At 53.4% G+C, this 22,543-nt stretch overlaps 2 protein-coding genes and 1 long non-coding RNA gene across 4 annotated transcripts in view; 2 read left to right on the plus strand and 1 right to left on the minus strand.

Annotated features, from left to right (window-relative positions):
• On the plus strand, positions 1–6,330 carry CTSA (cathepsin A). Its single transcript, XM_025470255.3, has 15 exons — positions 1–213; positions 393–586; positions 726–837; positions 1,117–1,167; positions 1,264–1,350; positions 1,557–1,712; positions 1,998–2,089; positions 2,408–2,492; positions 3,300–3,391; positions 3,472–3,550; positions 3,641–3,780; positions 4,517–4,592; positions 5,247–5,336; positions 5,512–5,616; positions 5,879–6,330. The coding sequence occupies exons 1-15, from the start codon at positions 160–162 to the stop codon at positions 5,960–5,962; spliced, it is 1,497 nt and encodes a 498-aa protein (XP_025326040.1). The 5' UTR covers positions 1–159; the 3' UTR covers positions 5,963–6,330.
• Positions 6,174–17,080, minus strand: LOC112674046 (phospholipid transfer protein). 2 transcript variants are annotated; one of them, XM_025470257.3, is made up of 16 exons: positions 16,875–17,080; positions 16,158–16,268; positions 15,974–16,073; positions 15,208–15,336; positions 14,789–14,944; positions 13,379–13,442; positions 13,247–13,310; positions 12,491–12,582; positions 10,526–10,702; positions 10,376–10,435; positions 8,745–8,909; positions 8,582–8,649; positions 7,321–7,363; positions 7,153–7,216; positions 6,992–7,068; positions 6,174–6,577 (listed from the first exon to the last, which is right to left on the minus strand). In XM_025470257.3, exons 2-16 carry the CDS (start codon positions 16,255–16,257, stop codon positions 6,449–6,451), a joined length of 1,488 nt encoding a protein of 495 aa, XP_025326042.1. In that variant the 5' UTR covers positions 16,258–16,268; positions 16,875–17,080; the 3' UTR covers positions 6,174–6,448. The 2 variants fall into 2 exon arrangements, with proteins under 2 accessions (XP_025326042.1, XP_025326041.1); XM_025470256.3 differs by having other exon boundaries at positions 16,809–16,967.
• Positions 16,940–22,543, plus strand: part of LOC112674053 (uncharacterized) — a 12,038-nt gene continuing 6,434 nt past the window's right edge. Inside the window, exon 1 of the long non-coding RNA XR_003145190.3 lies at positions 16,940–17,742. This is a non-coding gene — a long non-coding RNA (uncharacterized LOC112674053). The remainder of the gene's footprint in view (positions 17,743–22,543) is intronic.

A 22,543-nucleotide genomic window follows, 5' to 3' on the forward strand; every position in this document is an offset into this window, starting at 1 on the left:
ATCTGATGGCTGGCGCGCGCGAGGCGACCTGGGAGGCCCGCGGGCTCTGACCCCGCGCGGCCGCAGCCGCCGCCAGCTGCCCCGGGTCCCCGGGGGACCGGAGAGGCGCCGGAGGGCGACCGTCACGTGACGCCGGCGCCCACGTGACCCGGCCTTCACATGACCTTCCGCGGCCGGGCCCCTCCTGGAGAGCAAGGACGCGGGGGAGCCGAGGTGAGGGCGCCCCGGGAGGCTGGAGGGGACCCGCGGTCCGGGACGGTGCGGCGGGTGGGCGCCGGGGCCGGGCAGGGGACTCCCGTCGCCGCCGCCTCCAGCTCCTCCGCGGGGCGGCCACGCGGAAGCGCGGAGGAGCGAGGGAGCGCGGAAACAGCCCGCCTCGCTTCCCGTGGCAGATGGTCCGAGCCGCGCCGTCGCCGCCGTGGCTGCTGCGGCTGCTGCTGCTGCTGCTGCTGCTCTGGGCGCCGCCGGGCCAGGCAGCGCCGGACCTGGACGAGATCCAGTGCCTGCCGGGGCTGGCCAAGCAGCCGGCTTTCCGCCAGTACTCCGGCTACCTCCGCGGCTCCGGCCCCAAGCACCTCCACTACTGGTCTGCGGCCCTCCCTCCCGGGCGGGGCGGGCGCGGGGTGCGAGCTGGGGAGGGGCCGGAGACCCCGAGGGAGCCTGCGAGCTGGGAGCGCCGGCAGGGGCCCCTCCGCCTGCACCCACCGTGCTCTGCCTCCTCGCAGGTTTGTGGAGTCCCAGAAGGATCCCAAGAGCAGCCCTCTGGTGCTTTGGCTCAACGGAGGGCCGGGCTGCAGCTCCCTAGATGGCTTTCTCACGGAGCACGGCCCCTTCCTGGTGAGTGGAAAGCCACTGTCCCCCCACCCCGGACCCCAACCACGGGCCAGGGGAGAGGTAACGGAGCGTGCCTAAAGGAAAGAGCCCGGGAGGAGGGAGAACACGACTTGGAGGTGTTTCCAAGTGTGCCCTTTTGAGAGTCTGGGTTTCCTGATCGGTACTATTGGCTTGACTATCTGTACTTTTCAGGGGTTTTGCCCAAATGGGAAGTGCCCAGCACCGTGGCCCTTCCTTCTACCCAGTTGGCCCTTGGCAGTCAGCCATCTCTCTCCTCCTCAGGTGCAGCCAGATGGTGCCACTCTTGAGTACAACCCCTATTCCTGGAACCTGGTATAGCTGGAGCCTTGGGTCCGGGGGGGGGGGGGGTGTCTGGGCAGTTGGCTGGGTTGGGGAGCCTTCTTCAGTTGGTTTCCTCCTCCTCTGTAGATTGCCAACGTGTTGTATCTTGAGTCCCCAGCTGGGGTGGGCTTCTCCTACTCTGATGATAAGACTTACGCAACCAACGACACGGAGGTGAGTCCAGTGCCTGCCCCGTGCCCCAGCCTTCCTGGTTCTCTAAGCGCGGCAAGACACAAAAGTCCGTTTTTGGTTGTGTCACATGATATGTGTGGTCTCGCCTAAGCCACTTCCTCTTGCTCACAGTGGGTGGGTGTCATCTCTGATATTTTTCCAGCTCAAATACCAGAGTCTTTTGATTCCCTCCATCTTGCTTTCCTTAGGTCGCCCAGAGTAATTATGAGGCCCTTAAGGATTTCTTCCGCCTCTTCCCGGAGTACAAGGACAATGAGCTTTTCCTGACAGGAGAGAGCTATGCTGGCATTTACATCCCCACCCTGGCAGTGCTGGTCATGCAGGATCCCAGCATGAACCTTCAGGTACAGGGCCACTGCAGGAGGGAGGTGAGGCAGCTCATGGTTGTGGCCTTAGTGAAGTCAAACAGGCCATCTTCCCTGCCCGGTCTCCTTTGCAAGATGCTTGCCACCAGCCAGCCTACCACAACAGGAAGCTCACCTGTCACCCATCCCACTCTATTTTTTACTCTGTGTGGCCTTCCCATAAACCACTTTTGGATTTCAGCTTCCAGATTGCTGAAGGTCTGGGTGTAGTCAAGGGAGGCTCCTCTCCCTCCAGATGACCTGAATGCCCTGGGTGTTTCACAGGGGCTGGCTGTGGGCAATGGACTCTCCTCCTATGAGCAGAATGACAACTCCCTGGTCTATTTCGCCTACTACCATGGCCTTCTGGGGAACAGGTATGGGAGGGGATAGTTGGGCAATCTCCAGGGTGGGGCAGGTCACAAGAGCTCATGTCTGCCCTCCAGGCACATGATACCCTAGGCCCTACCCTGGTTTATGAGCAGGAGGTGGGGGCTGGGGTTGCTGGAAGTGTTTGGTGCTGAAAGAGACTAAGGAGCACTGGCAGTATGGCCCCAGAGCAGCTAGGTTTGGAACCTACATACCATTCCCTGTGATCCGTTTCCTCATCCCCTGGGGTCAGGTGGTGGTGGGAAGTGGGAGGAGAAGGTGGGAGCCCCGCCTTAGGCCTGAACGCTTTTATCCATCTCCTACAGGCTCTGGTCTTCCCTCCAGACCCACTGCTGTTCTCAGAACAAGTGTAATTTCTATGACAACACCGACCCAGAATGCGTGACAAATGTGAGGTTCTGCCCCCAACCTGTGTCACCCCTGACACCCCCAGCCCTGAGAATAGGACCGCATTCTCTCCTTGGGGACTCCTGACCCCATCCCCTATTGCTTTCGTATCCTGCTTGCTCCAGCAATTTTATGTTTTCTGGGACACATCTAGGGATGTGTTCCTAATACCATTTCCTGTGACTTTCTGGGCAAATCCTGTAACCCGTGGGAAAGGATCTCTCACTTATTGAACACCTACTATATGCCAGGCACCAGGCTGAAATAGGTCAATACAGATTATTTAATCTTTAGAACTCTCCTTTAAGGGAGATTATATTATCCACATTTTCCAGAAGGGGAAACTGAGGCTGAGAATGTTAAAGTCACTCGCTGGGGGATCCCTGGGTGGCGCAGCGGTTTGGCGCCTGCCTTTGGCCTAGGGCGCGATCCTGGAGACCCGGGATCGAATCCCACGTCAGGCTTCCGGTGCATGGAGCCTGCTTCTCCCTCTGCCTGTGTCTCTGCCTCTCTCTCTCTCACTGTGTGCCTATCATAAATAAAAAAATAATAATAATAAAAAATAAAAAATAAAAAAAAATAAAGTCACTCGCTGGAAGTCACAGTGCTAGGAAGTAGTGGCACCAGAGTTTGGACCCCGAGTGGAAGCAGATTCCTTCCACTGTGCCTCAGTTTCCCTACCTATAAAAAAGTGGGGGAAGGGTAATGCCCAGTGGTGAAGTAGGAAAGCAATAAATCTTGGGCCGAGTTGGTGAGATGGTGGGGAGGCCAGGGCTCAGTGAGACATGGTTGCTCGGCTTGTCATTGCAGCTGCAGGAAGTATCCCGCATCGTGGGCAACTCTGGCCTCAACATTTACAACCTCTATGCCCCATGTGCTGGGGGGGTGCCTGGCCATTTAAGGTAGGCCCTGCGGTGCACCCTGGAGGCCTGGCCCAGCACCACCTAGAGGCCGAGGTGCCCAGCCCCTACTTACCTTGCAGGTATGAGAAGGACACCGTGGTGCTCCACGATTTGGGCAACATCTTCACTCGCCTGCCGTTCAAGCGGGTGTGGCATCAGGTGTGGCATCTGGTGTGTGTGACCATGGGCTTCCTCCCAGTGGGGTTAGGGCCAGGAAACCACCTGATCTTCCTCTGTCTGTGCCCCCAGGCACTGCTGCGTTCCGATGATAGGCTGCGCATGGACCCTCCCTGCACCAACACCACGGCTGCCTCCACCTACCTCAACAACCCTTATGTGCGGAAGGCCCTTCACATCCCCGAGCAGCTGCCCCGCTGGGACATGTGCAAGTAAGGCTCTGTGGCCAGCTGGGGCCTGGGGATGGCAGGCTCTCGGGGCTCTCAGGGCTCAGAAAAGTTCCCAAGGATCCCTTGACTAAGGTTTCTCAGGAGTAGTACCCCAGGCACTCAGGGTGTGTCAGACTGAGTTGTGCAGGATATTTAACCCTTAAATTGGTTGAGATTAAAAAAAAAATTAAAAAAAAAAATTGGTTGAGATTTAGCCAGTTCATTCTTATGGGGCCACAGTGGTTGGTAAAGTGGCACTTACTGCTCTGGCATTTAGTAAACACACACTCCCCCCACCCTGACTCCCCTCCTGTTCCCAGTGGCCTGGATCTCCAATGACCCGTGTGAGTACAAGGATGCCACCTGGCACAGCAGGGGCCACTCAGATCCATTCTGATTGGGCTGTGCTCCTGCCCTACTGTTGCAAAAGACACACACACACACACACACACACACACACACACGACTCGCACACCTGGGGGCCCCTGTGCACTATAGGCCGGTTGTGAATCAATCACTAGGTGTTCCTGTATACGTTTCTATACAGCGGGGGGTGGGGATGGGGGGTGGAGTTGAGGACCTCTAATTCTAGCCCCATAGCCAAGTCAGTCTTAGAGAGGGGACATGAGAGGACTGAATCCCAACTCTGCCTCCTATGCTGGAGTTCAGAGAAAGGTGGTGGCAGGAAGGGAGGGCCTCTCTGACTGTCTTCCCCGGGCCTGCCTGTGTGCTCCCACAGCTTCCTGGTGAATATACAGTACCGCCGTCTCTACCAGAGCATGCAGTCCCAGTACCTTAAGCTGCTCACCACACAGGTAAGTGAGTGGGGGCGGCATAGCTGGGACTACCAGTGGCCTCGGGACCCCCTTCAGAGTGCCAGTCCAGATGCAGGAAGCTGACACTCCAAGAAACGAAGTTCAGTGATTGGCAGGGTCACAATTTGAACATGGTTTTGTCTCCACCCTGTGCTGCTCTGTCGTAGGAGGCTGAGGGGTCTGCCTCAGCCAAGGAGATCTTGACTTGAGGAGAGCTGATGGGAATATGTCACAGACAAGCAAACGGGAGGCCCAGGGTAGAAGAGGGCCTTGAGGGCCTTGTCCCCAGATCATCTGGGAGACCCTGAGAGAGCTGGGGCAGGGCCAGGTTCTGTACAACACAGTGGTTAGAACATGAGCTCTAGGGTCAGACTGCCTGTATGCACGTTCCTTTACTAGCCTTGTGACCCTGGGCAGGTTTCTCATATCTTGACACCTGAAAGTGGGGGTAATCATAGTAAACAGTATCTACCTTCACAGCTAAAGCGTTTAGTAGAGCACTGGACAGGTAGGAAACAGAAAACATGAGTGTTCCTGCTTCGTGCTATTTGCCTGGGCTCCTTGAATTCCCTGAAGGGGTAGGGCTTGAACCAGGGAAGAACAAGGGCCTGGGCTCCCTCCAGACCCCCCATAGCTCCCCCTGCCCTGCTCCAGAAATACCGGATCTTGCTCTACAACGGAGATGTGGACATGGCCTGCAATTTCATGGGGGATGAGTGGTTTGTGGATTCCCTTAACCAGAAGGTAAGGCAAGGATCCCGGCTCTGGGGAGGGATGGGGCAGCTGTGCCTGGAGTGTGGCTCTGGGCAGACAGAGAGGGCAAACCTGGGGGAGTTCCGGGCCCCTGAGATCTTGTTGGCAGCTGTGAGCAGAGATGAGGGGGTGGCCGCAGGCTGCTGAGTCTTTCCTGGTGGGGCAGATGGAGGTCCAACGCCGGCCCTGGTTAGTGGACTACGGGGACAGTGGGGAGCAGATTGCTGGCTTCGTGAAGGAGTTCTCTCACATCGCCTTTCTCACCATCAAGGTAGGGCCTGGCTGGTGAGGGCCGGCTTGGCTGGAGGGGATGGGGCAGGAGCCACCATCCTCTGCTTTCTCTTTCTGTTTACACCGGGTTACTATCTGGGCCCCTAAAAGCAAGTTTTCTGACGAGGAGTGGGAAAAATGCAGAGCTTGGGACAGGGTTGGGAGAAGAGGAAGGCTACTGGCTGGAGGCATCCAGTAGGATGGAGGTGGCACCCAGGGGCAGGGGTCACACGGAAGGTGATCTCACAGAGCTTTGCTCCTAGGGTGCTGGACACATGGTTCCCACGGACAAACCCCAGGCGGCCCTCACCATGTTCTCCCGCTTCCTGAATAAGCAGCCATACTGATGAAGACCAGTCAGTCCCCTTCTGTCTAATCCAGCTCCTTTTTCCCACCCCTCCTGCTAGAAGGGAGGTCCTCCTTTATGCAAAATGCCCCTGTGGGGCAGGTCCCTGCCTCCAGAACTGCTCCCCACCCCACCCCCACCTCCCACGGCCCCTGCCCCTTCCACACCCCTCTGCCTCCAAGACCAGGCCCCAGTGCCTCACATAGACAGACTGGGGGGTTAGCACTTTATTCCTGACTGGGGTGGGGCCTGGCCCCCTCCCTTAACGCACTGGAACATAGCAGAGCTCAGGACAGCCCACGGGGAGGGTGGATGGACGGTAATTGATGCATTGACTGATTATGGAATTAAATTGGGTATAGCTTAAAACCCTGTCTTCTCTGTGGCACTGGGGGGTTAGACTGGACAGTATAGGCTGGGAGGGGCTGAGGGAGGGGCTGAGAGGTGTTGGAGTCCTGAATGCCCCTGCCAGGGCGGGCTTGAGGGCTCAGGCAGCTGTCGTGGAGGGTGGTGGGGCACTGGATGCCAAGGGGTCCCTGGAGGCAGGCCTGTTCTTCTCAATCACCTCTCGAAGCCCTTTGGCAAAGTGGAGGTCGGCCCCAATGGTGAGGAAGCCCTGTGCGGTGGGGCAGAGAAAGGAGTCTGTTCAGTCCATCACAGAGGCCAAAAATTTCAATGTAAAGAAACAGAGTCCTTGGTCTTGAGGGGTTCTCAATCTAGTGGGAGAGGAGGAACGGCAAAGAAGTTCTTCTAACTCCCTGTGAAGGGTATGAAAGAAAGGCTGCAGGAGCACAGTCTGGGGGGGTCAAGGAGGGCTTCCTAGAGGTGACCTCTTAGCTCAGAGATTCAAGATTAGTAGATATTGGGGATGGAATCCAGGGAGAGGGTTACAAGGTGAGGGCACAGCTGTGCAGAGGGCTGGAGAAGTCTGATAAGGGAAGATTCAAATGGGAGGGGCTGTTGATGAAGAAGATGAGTTCTGAAGCAGGGGTGGGGAGGCTCTGCCCTCCTCCATCACCCCCCTACTCACCGCATGGTTCGTCACCACCTCACGCACAAAGTTGATACCCTCAGGTAGTGGGATCTGCACTCCCCGCCACATCCTCTCTGTGGGTAGGAGCAGCTGGTTTAGCCTGGGTCCACCCAGTTCCCTCTCCTTTCCCTCTCCTGCCTCCCGTCCCCCAGCCCTACCATTGAGCATGGGCATCACTCCAATCTGCAGCATGGTCTTCAAAGGGGCCTGCAGTGGGATCAGCTGGGAGGGAGGAGGCAGGACGTCAGGGCAGCCAGCAGGAAGTGGACTTGCCTTAGCTGCTCCGCCCTGACCCAGCCTCGGCACCCCCACCGCTCCCAACTCACTGCCAGTGACTCCAATGCAGACTGGTTCGAGTAGATTCGGAACCTATGGAAGAGAAAGAACTATCCAATGGGCACCAGCCCTGGAAGCACCCCTTCCTCAGGCCACCCAGGCCTACCTACCCAAAGTCCCTGAGCCTCAGCCTCAGATGCTCCCACCTCCACACCTATTTGGGGGCCTGCCACCTGCCAGGTGTGCATCCTTGGGTGAGTCATTTCTCCCTCTTGGGGCTCCTCTTCTCCAAGTCTGCTACCTTTCATTTGTTGAGCACTTCCTGTATTCCAGACTTGTGCTGGCAGCTATTCATGTATGGTTTGTGTTTACTTAATAAACCTTAATAGAGCTTACTCCCTGACCAATACGAAGCATGTCACAGAAGTTAAATATTAAGATATTTTAAAATGCCAACCTGACTTAATCCCATAACCCTAAGAAGTAGGCACTATTAAGCAATTTGCACTTTTTTGATGAGGCAGCTCAAGCCTAGAGAGGGCAAGTAATGTGCCTGAGGTTTCACAGCTGGTAAAGGGCACAACCTCCCTCTAGAATCTAGGCTCCCAACCAGTACCCCACAGTATCTCATTTAACCCCTAGGACATTGCTGTCTGGTAGAACTTTTTGCAAACATTGTGCATTTACACTTGCCACATGGGAGCCACTAGCTACCTGTGGCTAGCACAGTAGATGCTATTTTTCCCTGTATTTAGCCCATGAAGAAAATGAAAGATAGGGGGCGCCTGAGTGGCTCAGTCAGTTAAGCTTTTGCTTTCTGCTTAGGTCATAGTCCTGGGGTCCTGGGATTGAGCCCCATGTTGGGCTCCCTGCTCAGTGGGGAGTCTGCTTCTCCCTCTCGCTCATGCTTGTGCACTCTCTTGTTCCCTCACTCTGAAATAAAATCTTTAAGGAAAAAAAATGAAGATAAAGCAACTCTTCTCAGGATCACAAAAATCATGCCGAGGTTTTTGCCTGAACCCATGCCATTAGGCTCTCTGCTGTGTGACCATGGGCATATCATTTAACCTTGCTGGGCCATTTTGGTCATCTCAAATACCTGGTCTGCCTGCCACTGGGTTATAAGACAATGCAGAGAAGTTACACTTGAATGAAATGCATTTGTTATGAATTAGCAAAGACCCCAGCCCTCCAGTGGCTAGAGATCTGAGAGAATTTTAGCTTCCCAGTAGTTGGGCAGTGCAATTATCTGGAAGACACCAAGGCTCAGGGAGCTTCAGGGCTTGCCCGAGATCTGGGCCATCTACTCACCGGCGCAGGTCCAGCTGGGTGCGCAGTGCCTTCCCCCGGAGTGCCATCTTGGCATTGAGACGGGCGTCCTGCAGGCAAGGGGGTTGAGGAGGTGTTACCAACCCACAGGGTCCACAGCACACTTGTCCCTGACCCTCAGTGGCCCCCACTCTGGTGCCCATACCATGGTCATGCTGGACAGCTGAACCTCGGGCTGGTCAGATGGGACCAGGGCGATGGTGACACTGGCAGTGACAGACACAGTGGTACCCGAAGGCTTGATGGTGCAGCGAGGCGGGGCCAGGACGCGCAGCTCCAGCTTCAGCGGGGAGTCGATCACCGCCGGGCTCTGGGGACAGAATAGGGAGGGGAGGTCAAGTCCCAGATCTGTTTCCTGATGAGCCCCGGGAGGGGAGATGGCGAGGCTCAGGCTCTGCCCACTAGGAGCCCAGACAGATATGAATATGAAGGCTGTGTCCAGCCTCTGTGCCTTTGCTCACACAAGGGATGGAATGTCTCCTCCTTTTCCTGCTTTCCTGAATTCTCTGTAGTGGGGATCCGTCTCCATCCAGACTCCTCGGGGACAGTGTTTGCATTGCACATCCCCACCCTCTGTCATATCACCCTTCTGGAAACCGCTGTGCTCTTTCTCCTGTAGGCGCTGACCAATGCTTCACCTGTGTTAGCTCATTTAAACTTCATTATAATCACGTGAGACGGGCATTATCATACTCATTTTTGAGAATGAATAAACACAGAGAGGTTAAGTAACTTGTCCAAGGTTCTTTGGTCATCTAGGTGTAGAACCAGGGATTCAAACCCAGTCTGGAAAGTGAGTCTGCCCTTACCAGTGCTTGGCCATCAGGCTGATGGCGTTGACAGGGATGACAGCAGGGGGGACAGCAGCCAGTGTTTCCTGAGCACTTAACCCTAATCGCTTTCCATGAATTGATTCAGTGAATAATCACTGAGATCCTTTTTAAATTTTGACCTCCCACCATCAAACAAAGGAAAATAATAAGCAAAAAGAAGAATACATCAGTGGTGCCTGGCTGGATCAGTCAGTAGAGCATGTGACCCTTAATCTTGCAGTCTTGAGTTTGAGGCCCCATGATGGATGGGCATAGAGATTATTAAATAACTAAATTAACTTTAAAAAGTATATTGGTCATTGTTACAATCCCTACACTTACAGAGCTTGGGTCTCAACCTGTCCTCCTCCTCACTTCATGAAGAACAGGAAGTAGTGAGGGCCCTTCACAGACTTGGAAAGGAGCTTGACAAATAAAGGACTTGGGGGCAGCATGGGTGGCTCAGCAGTGTAGCGCCATCTTCAGCCCAGGGCCTGATCCTGGAGACCCGGGATCAGTCCTGCATCGGGTTCCCTGCCGGGAGCCTGCTTCTCCCCCTGCCCCCCCCCCATGAATAAATAAGTAAAATCTTTAAAAATAAATAAATAAGGGATCCCTGGGTGGCGCAGCGGTTTGGCGCCTGCCTTTGGCCCAGGGCACGATCCTGGAGACCCGGGATCGAGTCCCACGTCGGGCTCCCGGTGCATGGAGCCTGCTTCTCCCTCTGCCTGTGTCTCTGCCTCTCTCTCTCTCTCTCTGTGACTATCATAAATAAAAATTAAAAATAAATAAATAAGTAAGTAAGTAAAGGACTTGGCTACAGGCGAGAGGCCAGGCCAAGACAGGGGTCTACTCTATGGTGGCCATGGGAGCCTCTGCTTACACACCTCACGTGTCCCCTCATTGTATCCCAGCAATACACCCATCCACCCTGGCCACAAACCCACCGCCCATCAACACTCACCAGCAGGACGATGCTCCCGAAGTAGGTGGCCCTCAACAGCATGTCCAGATCGTGGGGCACCTGGAGAGGGGAATTAGGGATGAGGCAGGGTCATCTGGAGTTCTGTGACAGGGCTCCCCTTGCCCATCCCACAGACAGGCCTTGGTATACCTTGTCTCCCACCAGTGACAGCTGCAGGGCTCCCGCTCGGAAGTAGCTCTCCATGGCAGAGTCAAAGAAGAATTCTGAGAAGGCCACATACACCATCCGCTCCTCCTCCTGCAGCTGGGGCTCTACTGCCCGGTTGGGCAGGCTCCAGTTCCTCTCAGCCAGGGGAAAGAAGGCCCCCTGCAGTTGGGGGAGCAGGGTCAGAGCCAAGGCAGTGTGGCCCAGCACCCAGATGTTCCCATTCCCTATGCCAGGCACTCTGAGGGATGGTGGGGCTCGGACCCAGCTGCTGTCTTTAGGGGATTCATTAGCACAACTTTTTCCTCTTTTTAAGTTATAGTTATTTAAGTAATCTTTTCACCCAATGTGGGGCTTAAACTCATGACCCCAAGATCCAGAACTGCATGCTCTACTGACTGAGCCAGCCAGCTGCCTTCATTAGCACAACTCCTAAAAAGACATTCCAAGGAGGGCAGCTCAAGTTCTGCAAGGGAGCACTCCAGGAAGACCAGAGAAGGGACACCCAGGAAAGGGTTTGGGGGGGAGGTGGCATGTCAGTGGGCCTTGGAAGATGCAGGACAGTAATGACAAAAGCTGCTGTTTACATTTACATAGTACCTTTTTTTGCTTCACATTTTTGTATTGTAAATTACAGACATAACATTGCACACCTAAATATTTCAGTAAGACTCCTAAAAATACCAGCACAGTTTTCCACAGAACTGCAGTGCCATTACTGAACTAAATAAAGTCAACAATTCTCACATATCATCAGTGTTCAGTTAGGAGGGATTTCCAAAGCCAATTAACATCAGAAAGCATACCAAATACATAACCAGGAGAAATGATATCTGCAAGTCTAAGCATCTATTATAATTTTCCTAAGAAAGACAACAAAATAACTTCCCTTGTACACTGAAGAGAGAGGGAACTTTTTTCCATAAAATCATCAGGAAATGGGCAACGTAAACATAAATTTATGCATAAAGGACCTTCTGTATACCTGTGCAAAGAAATATGTAAGAATGTTCCAGTGTGACTGTGTTCGGTTGGTGGGAATGTGAATTTACTTGGTACTTCTTCCATGCCTTGACATAGGTCAACTCCTTTCATCCACATAACACTCCAAGGAGGGATGTTTTCTTACTCTATTATTTCCATTTACATATTAGTAGGAAACAGGCTCAGAAAGTAAACCACTTGCTTAAGATCACGTGGCTAGTAAGTGGCAGAGTCAGGACCTGAACTTTAGGCTCCAGTCCTTGCTCTGAAACTTACCCTCCACTACAGGGAGCAAAGGAAATGGCCACATACTAGATGTGTGGCCTTGGCTGTGATGTCACCCCTCTGAGCAAGTCTCCACATCCCCCAAATGAATAAAACATTAGTGCCTGACTGACACAGTTGTGAGGGCGAAATGAGATTATGTGCATAGAGCTGTATGTCCTAACTGCTTCAGGGGAGATGAGAAAAGGCAGTGCTTGAGCAAAGTTCCTGAGGTAGGAAGCAGGGGCATATTTGGGAAAGAATGATTGCAGAGAAACAGGGTGAAGTTAAAAAGGTGGGCCCAGCGGCACCTGGGTGGCTCAGTTGGTTAAGCATCTGCCTTCAGCTCAGGTTGTGATCCTGGGATGGAGCCCTGCATCAGGCTCTCTGCTTAGCAAGGAGCCTGCATCTCCCTCTCCCTCTGCCTGCCATTCCTCCTGCTTGTGCTCATGCTCTCTCTCTGTCTCTCAAATGAAGAATAATAATAAAAAAAAGAAAGGGCCAGACAAGATTAACAAAGCTCAGAAGCCAAACCCAGGAGTTGAACCTAATTCTGCTCCTCCTCTGGGGAGCCACGGCATGCTCAGCAGTGGAGCGTCTCATCAGAGTAGTGCCTTAGGAGGACAAAACCAGAGAGTTGGGGACAAGGAGGAGGGGGAGGTCTGGTTAGGCCAGAGATGCCACAGCAGCCAGGCAGCTCACCCGGAAGTCCATGTCCAGATTGCTGGTGGAAGCTACAGGATCCTTCAGGAGGGAGTAGTCAATGCCAACAAGGTCATCCACAGAGCTGCGTACTGTGGAGAGGAGCTCCGTCACTCAAGCTATGTGATGCTGGGCAAGGTGTTCACCCTTCTGGGCCTGTTTCTCATCCACAAAGTGGTGATTAGGAATTTTCCCTCATAGGGTTGTTGTGGGGATCAATTATTTTTATGTGGGAACCACTTAGTGCTCAGCAATATTAATGACTATTACTACCATGAGGGTTTCATTAGATCCCCCTAAACAGGATGGCAGGGGATCCCTTTCCTCCACTGGTTTTCCCTGGCTGCTCCCTCCCTCCCTCCTCATGCCGTGTGTGGGGTGTGTGATGATCTCTACCCCATAGCAGACAGAGATCACAGCTGAGGAAAAGGGAATTCATTTTAGTTGAGCACCTATTAAGTGCAGGGGATGAAGGCAAACGGGGTCCCAATGATCAGCAGGCACATCGAGGACCCTGACAATCACTCAGCTAATCCTCACGACAACCCCAGAGGGAGGTATCGCCAGCCAAGCGAAGGTACTAAAGCCCAGAGAGAAGTGAGTGCTTACCTAGGGTCATGTGGCAAGTCAGCAGCAGAGGCCATATTTCAAGCCAGGGCATGGCAGGAGCCCACTCTGCATACCTAGCCGCCTCCTCACCCCCATTCCTGGCCCAGGCAGGGCCCGGAGTTCCCCTCCCAGCCAGCACCAACTCACCAGGCACAGTGTCCAGGAGGGAATTAAGGAGCACCATCCCTGCGTGGTAAAGCACGGGGCAGATCTGCGAGGTGGGGTCTAGAGTTAGGGCCTTCACAAGAGAGGCCCTCTCCCGCCCCACCACTGCTGTACCTGCTGGTTGAGAAGGAAGCGCATCCCCGAGGTGATGAATGTGGAGAGGAATTCATACACCTTCCTGTAAGGAGAGAGACAACGTGAGCCCAGACTCCGCCCTATCCCAATCCAGGTCCAGGAGAAATCAATAGCCAAAGAGATGGGGAGGAGGTGACTTAACTTTGACCTGTATTACCAGCTCTTCAATGGAGGTTTTCCAAATCTCTCCAGCCTGATTCTCAAGACCTCTCCTAACCCCTGCCCCCCACCAGCCTAAGGAATTTATCCCCAGTTCTTCAAACCTACTGTAAACATCCCCACTTCCAGATGCTTATCCATGCCTTTCCTTCCACTCTCAAAGTTCCTGTCCTGTATTTCCCTGTATGGCTCAGATGCTTACTCTTCTAGGCTGTCTTCCCAGATTACCCTCTTCTGAACCCCTGGAGTACTTAGTCCCTCCCCCAAAGCCCTGATGACAAATGTTTTGTCCCTTCATCTAGGCTCTGAGTTCCTTTAGGAATTCTCAGGGACTGGCATATACTTCATTTGTTGAATAAATAAAAACTTGACAGTATACCAACACCAGATAATAAATCCACTATCTTTTCTCTCCCACTCTCTTTGAGAAGTATCACGAAGTTCCTTTCTCAGCCTCAAACCTGAAACTATGCTACTGTTTTTAGTAGTAAGAGCTACCAATTATTGAGAACTTAGTTCATGCCCAACTGTGCATACACAACTACTCCTATTTAGGAAGCTAGCCACTAATATGCCAGGTACTATTCTTTTTTTTTTTAAGATTATTTATTTATTCATGAGAGACACAGAGAGAGAGAGGCAGAGACACAGGCAGAGGGAGAAGCAGGCTCCATGCAGGGAGCCCGATGTGGGACTCAATCCCGGGTCTCCAGGATCACACCCTGGGCTGCAGGAGGCGCTAAACCGCTGAGCCACCTGGGCTGCCTGCCAGGTACTATTCTAAATATATATATTTTAATTTTTATTTATTTATGATAGTCACAGAGAGAGAGAGAGAGAGGCAGAGACATAGGCAGAGGGAGAAGCAGGCTCCATGCACCAGGAGCCCGACGTGGGATTCGATCCCGGGTCTCCAGGATCGCGCCCTGGGCCAAAGGCAGGCGCTAAACCTCTGCGCCACCCAGGGATCCCGTATTCTAAATATTTTTACATATATTAACAAATAGTTTTCGCAGTGTCTTATAAAATAGTTTCTATTATCATCCCTATCTTACCAATGAGGAAATTGAGGCACAGAGCTTCAATGACTTGCCCAAGGTCACACAGGAAATGAGGGTGCTGAGAGTTGGACCCAGCTGGCCTGACTCCCAAGCCTGTGTACTTTGCATTGCACAAGGCAAATGGGCAGTAAGGCTTAAAGGGGGTGCACTGGGCTGGAAATGCACTTACTTGAAGGTTCCCCCAAAGGCTGCGTGCATTCTGGAGACGGAGGCCTGGCAAGAGACGTTGGACACTTTGATACGGCCAGTGGGATCCCCGGAGAGCTCCAGAGCAGTGCGGATGGACACACCCTCGGCAGAGGCATTAATATAGCCCCCATCATAGCTGCAAGGGGGTGGGGAGCAGTTAATGTCCATTTTGGAGCTTACCCACCCAGTACATCATGATACTTCTTAACAAGACTTCGCTTTGGCAGTTTATCAAACATTCTACCAAGCTCTACCAACCTTTATGAAGTGGGTATGCTTGTCCCTATTGTACAGATGAAGAAACTGAGGCACAGGAGGGCTAAAGTATTGCCCACAGCCCCCCAGCATCCCAGCCCTCCTGATCCACCCTCCGCTTTCCTGAAGGTGTGAGGTCCTTACAAGAACCAGTAGAGAAGCTGCCTTCGGAAGCGCAGCCCCAAGGAGGCATTGCTGATTTGTAGCACCAGCTCCTGCCCTGGCTGGAAATGGAGCTCAGAGGATGTCAGCTGCAGCTCTGTGACCTTCACCCTGCAGGAAGCCTCGGGGTCAGTTTCAGGACCAGGAAGAAGGGGTCCCACCCAAGCACAGGAAACTCATTCCCTCCTTTTCCAGTCCAGGCCTGGGAAGCTGAGGTGGGGGGGGGGAATGAATTATTCCATTAGCTCTCGAGGGACAGCTCAGAGAGGAGCTGCTCCTGACCCAGGTGTTAAGAGTGAGCTTCATACCCTTCTCGTAGATGCTTTATTGCGTGCATTCTCTTCCCTCCCACACCCTGTGGTTGCTTGACTTGTTCTTTTAACTGAGTCCTTTGATTTTCACTCTGTCAGCTGGGTTCCACTCCATACCCCATTTCTCCTACCCCCATCGTCCCCAGCGAGGCTCTGGGCTCCAGTTCCGAGACCTCTCCCATTAGCTCCACCTGGGGTCCTAGACCCCAATCTCATTAATTGGCAAGTTTCGTGACTCCGCCTCTCCGGTGCTCCTAGGCCACACCTCGGCCCCCAAGGCTCCCGCCTAGGTTGGCCGGCTTGGTCTTTATCTTCTCCGCCCCATCCTGTTTCTTGAGTCCCGCCTTCTCGATTTGGCCCCACCCCACCCTCTCAAGTTCCCCGGCCCTAGGCCCCGCCCCGAACCCGAGACCCCGCCCCGCGGGTCTCCTACTTACTCAGAGATGTTGTAGTAGAAGTGGCCCTCCCTGCCTCGCAGGTCCGGAATGGTGATGGTCTCTAGCTCTTGTTCCAGAAAGCGCAGGCCCTCCTGTTTCACTGAGGTAGCAGCGAGACCCTTCGGTCCTGCGCCCCTGCCGGGGCCACCCTCCCTCCTCCGCCTTCGCCCGCCCCGCGCCTTACCCAGGTCCAGCGCCTTGGAGGTGACGCGGATCTTGCAGCCGGGGAGCTCGGCGTGAGCGCCTGCCAGGAGCGCTAGGAGGAGGGCCCCGAAGAGGGCCATGGCGAGCGGGCCTGGGGTGGGGTGGGGTCGCTGGGGTCATCGGGGCCGCTAAAACCCACTCCCCGGTTGTCCTACCAGAAGAGGGGCTGGCCGGATCGTTACCCTCGAAACAGCTCTTCAGGGGATTTGGAACCGATTCGACTATATTGCCTCCATTTGGCAGATGCAGAAACTAAGGCTTAGGGAGGCGATGCGACTCGTGCTCTGGGTCCCAAGGATTTGGGACACGGGGGAAGGGGAGGGGACATCCTCGGTTCCCCGTGCGCCCGCCGCGTGACGAGTTTGGACCTCCCGGGGACCAGTGCCCCCCCGGCTCCCCCTTCTTTAGCTGAGGGCGGGCGCGGCTTGCCTGTTACCATGGGAACGGCTGCACGCGCATTCCTGGGGGGTGGCTCGCCGTCTCCCAGGCCCCTCGCCGAGGGAGTCACCGCGGCCCGCCAGCCCGACCTCGGGCTCCCGGGTCTCCCGGCTCCGCCGGGTCCTAAATCCCTGCCACCAGGGTTCGGCCTGGTACCCCCCCATCAGCGCCCTTCATGGGATCTCTTCCCCACCTCGGGTTCAGTAGACCATGCGGCCCCGCGAGGGCCTGGGGTGGATGGGGACGCGCCCCAACTCACTGCGGCGGAGCTGGGGGTCGGCGCGGTCACGCGGGGCGGCGGACTGCGCAGGGGATCCGGGCGGCGGGGTCTGGCGGGCAGTGCTGTTCCCGCCGCCTTTATAACGCCGGGCCTCTCCGACCCCCCTCCTCGCTCCCGCTCTCCCCTCCTCCCTCGGGGGGTTGGGAGGGGACGGGGCGGAACGCCGGCAGTCGGGAGGGTGGAGAGGGCTGCACGGAGCCCCGTGACAGGCCCGGCCGCTGTCAAGACAAGTGGGGGACCCACGCCGGGAAGGAGGGAGGGAAGTGCAAGAGTCGGCCCGCCCAGTCCCAACAGTCCTTGCTCCTCTGGGACCTTGGTTCAAATTCCAAATGCCCACGTCTTCCTGCAGGATCCTGAGCAAGTCACTTCACTTGGGTCATGGGCCTCAGTTTCCTCATCCAGCAAAATGTGCCGGATACTTGGAACCACCCAGGCACATTTTCTTCCCTCCTTTCCACTCATAATCATTAAGACCTCTCCTTGACAGGCTTTGCTAGGGGACATTCCTCTCGCCCTCCAAATGTCTCCATGTCACTACCTACGGACCTAACAGGCCCAGACACTTCTCCCACTGGGGTCCAAGCAAGTGCTGCCGGCCCAGGAGGATAGGGCACAGGCTGCTGGAATCACCCCAGAGGGAGGTTTGGCGTTTCCCAGAGATTGTGGATTGTGTGTGTGTGTGTGCGCGTGTGCATGCATGTGTGTGAACCTTTGCAGTTAGATTCTCTGCACAGGATCTCCATCTACCACCTGCAGTGTTCCCAGCTCCTGGGACAGGCACAGAGTAGGTGCTTGCTTCCTTTTTTTATTGTCAAATGGATGAAAGAGGAAAGGAGAAGCAATAAAGGTGAGTGTCCTTTTTTTTTTTTTTAAGATTGTATTTATTTATTCATGAGAGACACACAGAGAGAGAGAGGCAGAGACACAGGCAGAGGGAGAAGCAGGCTCCATGCAGGGAGCCTGACATGGGACTCAATCCCGGGCCTCCAGGATCAGGCCTGGGCTGAAGGCAGCGCTAAACCACTGAGTTCCCCGGGCTGCCCGGTGAGTGTCCATTGAACATGTATGTAGCATCAAACACTCATCCAGGTAGGAATACCAACATGTTCTGATTTGCCCAGGACTCTCCTGGCTTTGAAACTGAATGCCTCCCTTCCAGGGAATCCTCTCCATCCCAGGCAAACCAGGATGGTTAGTCATCCTAGATCTAGATTAAGTCATTTAATCTTCTTAACCTATGAGGTTGGCACTACTATAAACCCGCTTTAGCAGGAAACCAGAGGTAAAGACCATCATACAGCTACTAGTGAAGAACCCATGAACTCTGAAAGGGTGGGAGGTGGTGTTTATAGTAGTGCTTAGACTCTTGCATCTGACAGACCAGGATTCAAATCCTAGGCTGTCGGGTTCTCAGGTCCAATTCCTGGACCCCTTACTGAAACAGCTCTGAGACTTAGTTTCCTTGTCCTAAAACAGAAATGATAAAGTTATTGCAAGAATAAATTCAATGGGCCTAGTGCATGTGCTGAGCACAGTATATGGCACACCGTTAGTGCCAAATAAATGCTGGCTTTTAAGATTAGGGGCACAGACCACAAGCACATGAGACAGAAAGGGTGTTGGAGGGGAAGGAAGAAAGAGCTAAGGATATCCAGAGGAGGAAGTGCCTTAATGCCTTTGAACTCTAGTAGCCCTCATTCTTCCTGGAGCCTGGCTCAAGCAGAAAACCTGGCAGACATTAGTTCTCTTTCTCACTTTCTTCACAGAAATGCAAGCTCCATCTTTGTATCACTGTGATCTCCTGTGGGAGGTTCTTGTCCGCTCTTCACTGCCCCACAGCAGCCCCAGTACCTTTCAATGTAGCTGTGTGATCTTGGGCCAGTGGTTTCACCTCTCTGGGCCTGTTTCCATATCTGGACTGATCATAAGGATTAAAAAAGTTCATGCATTTAAAGGACTTGATGAGCATCTGGCATTAGTAAGGGCTCAAAAAAAAAAAAAAAAAGTCAGCTAAATCATGACACTCAGAATGAACTCCTGCTTCCATACCCTAACTTCCAGGCACGCTACACTCATACCCTATCTCATCACCCTCCCTGTTGCCCTTCTTCATTCTGCTCTGGCCACGCTGGCTTTTACACTTGTTGTTCCCTCTGCTTGGAATGCTTTTCCACCCGGCCTTCCCACAGCTAGCTCCTTGTCATGTTGGTCTCAGCTTCAATGGTACTGCCTCAGAGAGGACCTCCTTGCCTATCTAGCAGTTACTTTCACATCAGCTTGTTTTATTTGCTTTATAGATCTTGTGACTATTTAATATTGGTTTACCAAAGCATTGGTTAATGGAGGCATGGTCTGTCTCCATGAGAACTGGCATCTGGTTCAACACTTATCCCCAGTACCTAGAACACTGCCTGCTTTGAGGATTCTTTAGCAACTCCTGCACCTCGTTTGTCTCAGCCTAACTGACTCTATAAACACAGCCCCGAGCTGGGGGACAAGATGTACTCACTGGCCTTGATTTTAGGAACTTGTCCTGTCAGCCTGACCCCCTCCATCACATGGGTTTCTCTTTCTCCCAAAGCTTGTGTCCCCAACTCTCACACTTCAGTGATATTGGCAGATATGCAGCCCAAGAGGGTCTCTGGCAAGCTCCTGGAGTCCTCAACACTTGGCTTGTGGGATGAAGAGATCAAAATGCTCGGATCCCTTTCAACTTTCACTCCTGGCTTTGAAGAGGGAAGGAGGGACTTCCTAGCACTCGAAGGGACAGGGAAGAAGTGCTCTTCTAGCCTCTACTGTGTCTCCAGCACAGGGAGATTGTAAAACACCAGGAGAGCAAAGCATTAGTTAAGTATTTTGGAATCAGACAGACCTGGTTCAAATCCCTCTTCTGTCATTTTCTAGAGCAGAGGTCAAAGACCTGTTCCTGTAAAAGATCAGATAGTACATACTTTGGGCTTTGCCGGCCTTGTGGTCTCTGTCACAGCTGTTCAGATTCTGCCATTGCAGCAATAAACAAGATTTAAATGAACAGGCTGCTCGCTGGATTCGGTCCACAGGCTGTAGTTTGCCAACCCCTATTATAAAGCAAATTAAAAAGTAACTATTGAGAGCATCAATTTCCACATCTGTAAAATGGGGATGTTCTAGTACCTGCCTACATCTCTGGGTGGTGGTGAGATTTTAATGTAATTAAGCACATGAAGTGCCGAGTCACCCGGGTGGCTCAGTCGGTTAAGTGACCGACTCTTGATTTCGGTTCAGGTCATGATCTCAGGGTCCTGGGATGGAGCCCCATGCTGAATCTGGCTCCACATTCAGTAGAGAGTCTGCTTCAAGATTCTCTCTCCCTCTGCCCCTCCCCTCACTCTCTCTCTCTCTCTCTCTCAAATAAATAAATAAACTTAAAAAATATATACATATATATGTGGCTCCTGGGTGGCTCCCTCAGTTAAGCACCTTCGGCTCAGGTCATGATCTCAGGGTTCCAGGATGGCGCTCCTGCTGGGCTCCCTGCTCAGCGGGGAGTCTGCTTCTCCCTCTATGTGTGCGCACTCTCTCTTTCTATCTCGCAAATAATAAAAAAAAAATCTGTGAGAGACTCACAGATCATAGGAAACAAACTGAGGGTTGCTGGAAGGGAGAGGGCTGGGGGACAGGGTAACTGGGTGATGGACATGAAGGAGGTCAGGTAATGGAATGAGCGCTGGGTGTTATATAAGAATGATAAATCCTCGACCTCTACCTCTGAAACCAAAACATTATATGTTAATTAATTGAATTTAAATAAAATTTTTAAAGAAAAAATCTGTTAAAAAACCCCACAAAAAAACAAAAAACAGTATGTAAAGTGCCAAGCCTAGTACTTGGCACACTGAAGTGCTCAATAAGTATCTCTGGTCGTTAGTATTAACTAGGTGTTTAACAAACAAAAAATGCTTTATAGATATTAACTCACTTAAAACTCATCGTGTCCTATAAGACAGGTATCATCAGCGCATTTTACAGATGAGGAAACAGAGACCCGGAGAGGTCAAGTCACTAGCTCAAGTCAATCTGGCTCCAGGGCGTAGGCTCTTCCCCCACTCCGCTCAATTGTCTCTTTTTAAATGACCCCGTTTCATCCTCATAGCAATTCTTTGCAATAGTTATCATCGCCCCAGTTTTGCAGACTTGCATACCGAGGTACAGCAGGAGGAAGTCACTGGTCAAAATAAGTAAACACCGGCTCCACTGACCACTGGACACCAAATTGGATTTCTGCCCAAGATCTCCACATGTGTAGCCTGGCTTCCCCCTCCTGCTCCCCATCTCCAGCTGTGTTTTCTTTGGATCCTTGCATGGCTTGGAGAAGCTGCGTCAGTCCTTCTCCCCTCCTGACCATTCTTCCACCGCCCCTACCCCCCAGGCCCATCCAAGCTACCCCTTGGGAAAAGCACCCCCCACCCTCACCATGCTGGAGCCCTTGAGCCCCGAGCACCGTGGCATATGTAATGTGTACAGGCCTGCTCTGGTGAGCGTGCGTGTGCCTGGGCACGAGTGTTAGGGGACGGATTGGAATGAGGGAAGAGGTGTGTGTGGGGGCCAGATGTCAGACCAGGAGACTCTGATGACATCTCCCCAAACAGGCGGGAGGGAGGCAGACGTTTACCAAATGGAGAGAAGAGAAACACAGGACTGGGGCTTTCTGGGTTCAGCCAGGGGCAGAGCTGCTGACTGCCATTCTGTGGCTTCTAAAACTTGGACACTTGGCATTTGGGTTTCTCCTTTTCTTTCCCATTGCTCCTTGAAGAGCAGCTCCTTTTTCTGTGGAAGGAGCCGGCCACCTAGGCCCCAAAGGGTCTTCCAGGTTTGAAACTCAAGGACTCCCACGCTGCTCACGGGGCATCGTTCCCTGGCTCCTGGGTCCTGTGTGCCCCTGTCCCTGGTACCGCTCCAGCAAACTTGGCCTCGAGCAGCTTCCTCATCCTCCAACTTCTCTCCTTTTCTTTACGCTTCACCCTCCCCGCTTCTATGCCTCTTGCAGCCTCCAGCTGACTCTGACTCATGGGGGCCTCTTTCTCGAAGGTCCTCTCAACCTCCTGTCCCTGCTGTCGTTAGCACTCAGCATGGGCTTCCCACCCACTCACTGCTTTGAGGAAGGGGTGGAAGATCTGTACAGTGCTGTCCAGACGTTTGGAGTTCATAAGCCAGAACTGTAATTTCAAAGGGAGGGGGCGCCAGCGGTACTGACTTTTCTCCTTTTGATGATGAGGGTGGGGCACCTTCATTGGCCTCAGCTTGTCTCTTTGCAGACCTTTCCAAAGGTTGTGAGAAGCCCCCAACACATTGCAGCATCCTGACTTTTCCGAGATGCTCTGTTACCACAGCCTCTGAGGGCCCTCCCCTCCCGGGAGGGAGTCGTGAGGACATCACAGCCTCCCCACCTTCCTCCTGGGTGCCACCTCACTAGCGCCATATTTTAGCACTGTCCCCACAGTGGTACCAAATCCTGTCGCCCTCCCAGGATTCTCATCTCAGATCATGGCATCATGCTCACCCAGATGCTCAAGTCAGAAGCAGAGCAGTTTTCCTTGACCCTTATTTCCTGAAAGCTCATATCAGCAAATCCTGGTGTCCTGAACTCCAAAAGGTGCCCCCCACCTCTA

This window comes from Canis lupus, chromosome 24, assembly GCF_003254725.2.
Source record: "Canis lupus dingo isolate Sandy chromosome 24, ASM325472v2, whole genome shotgun sequence".
In the NCBI taxonomy this organism is placed as follows: domain Eukaryota; kingdom Metazoa; phylum Chordata; class Mammalia; order Carnivora; family Canidae; genus Canis; species Canis lupus.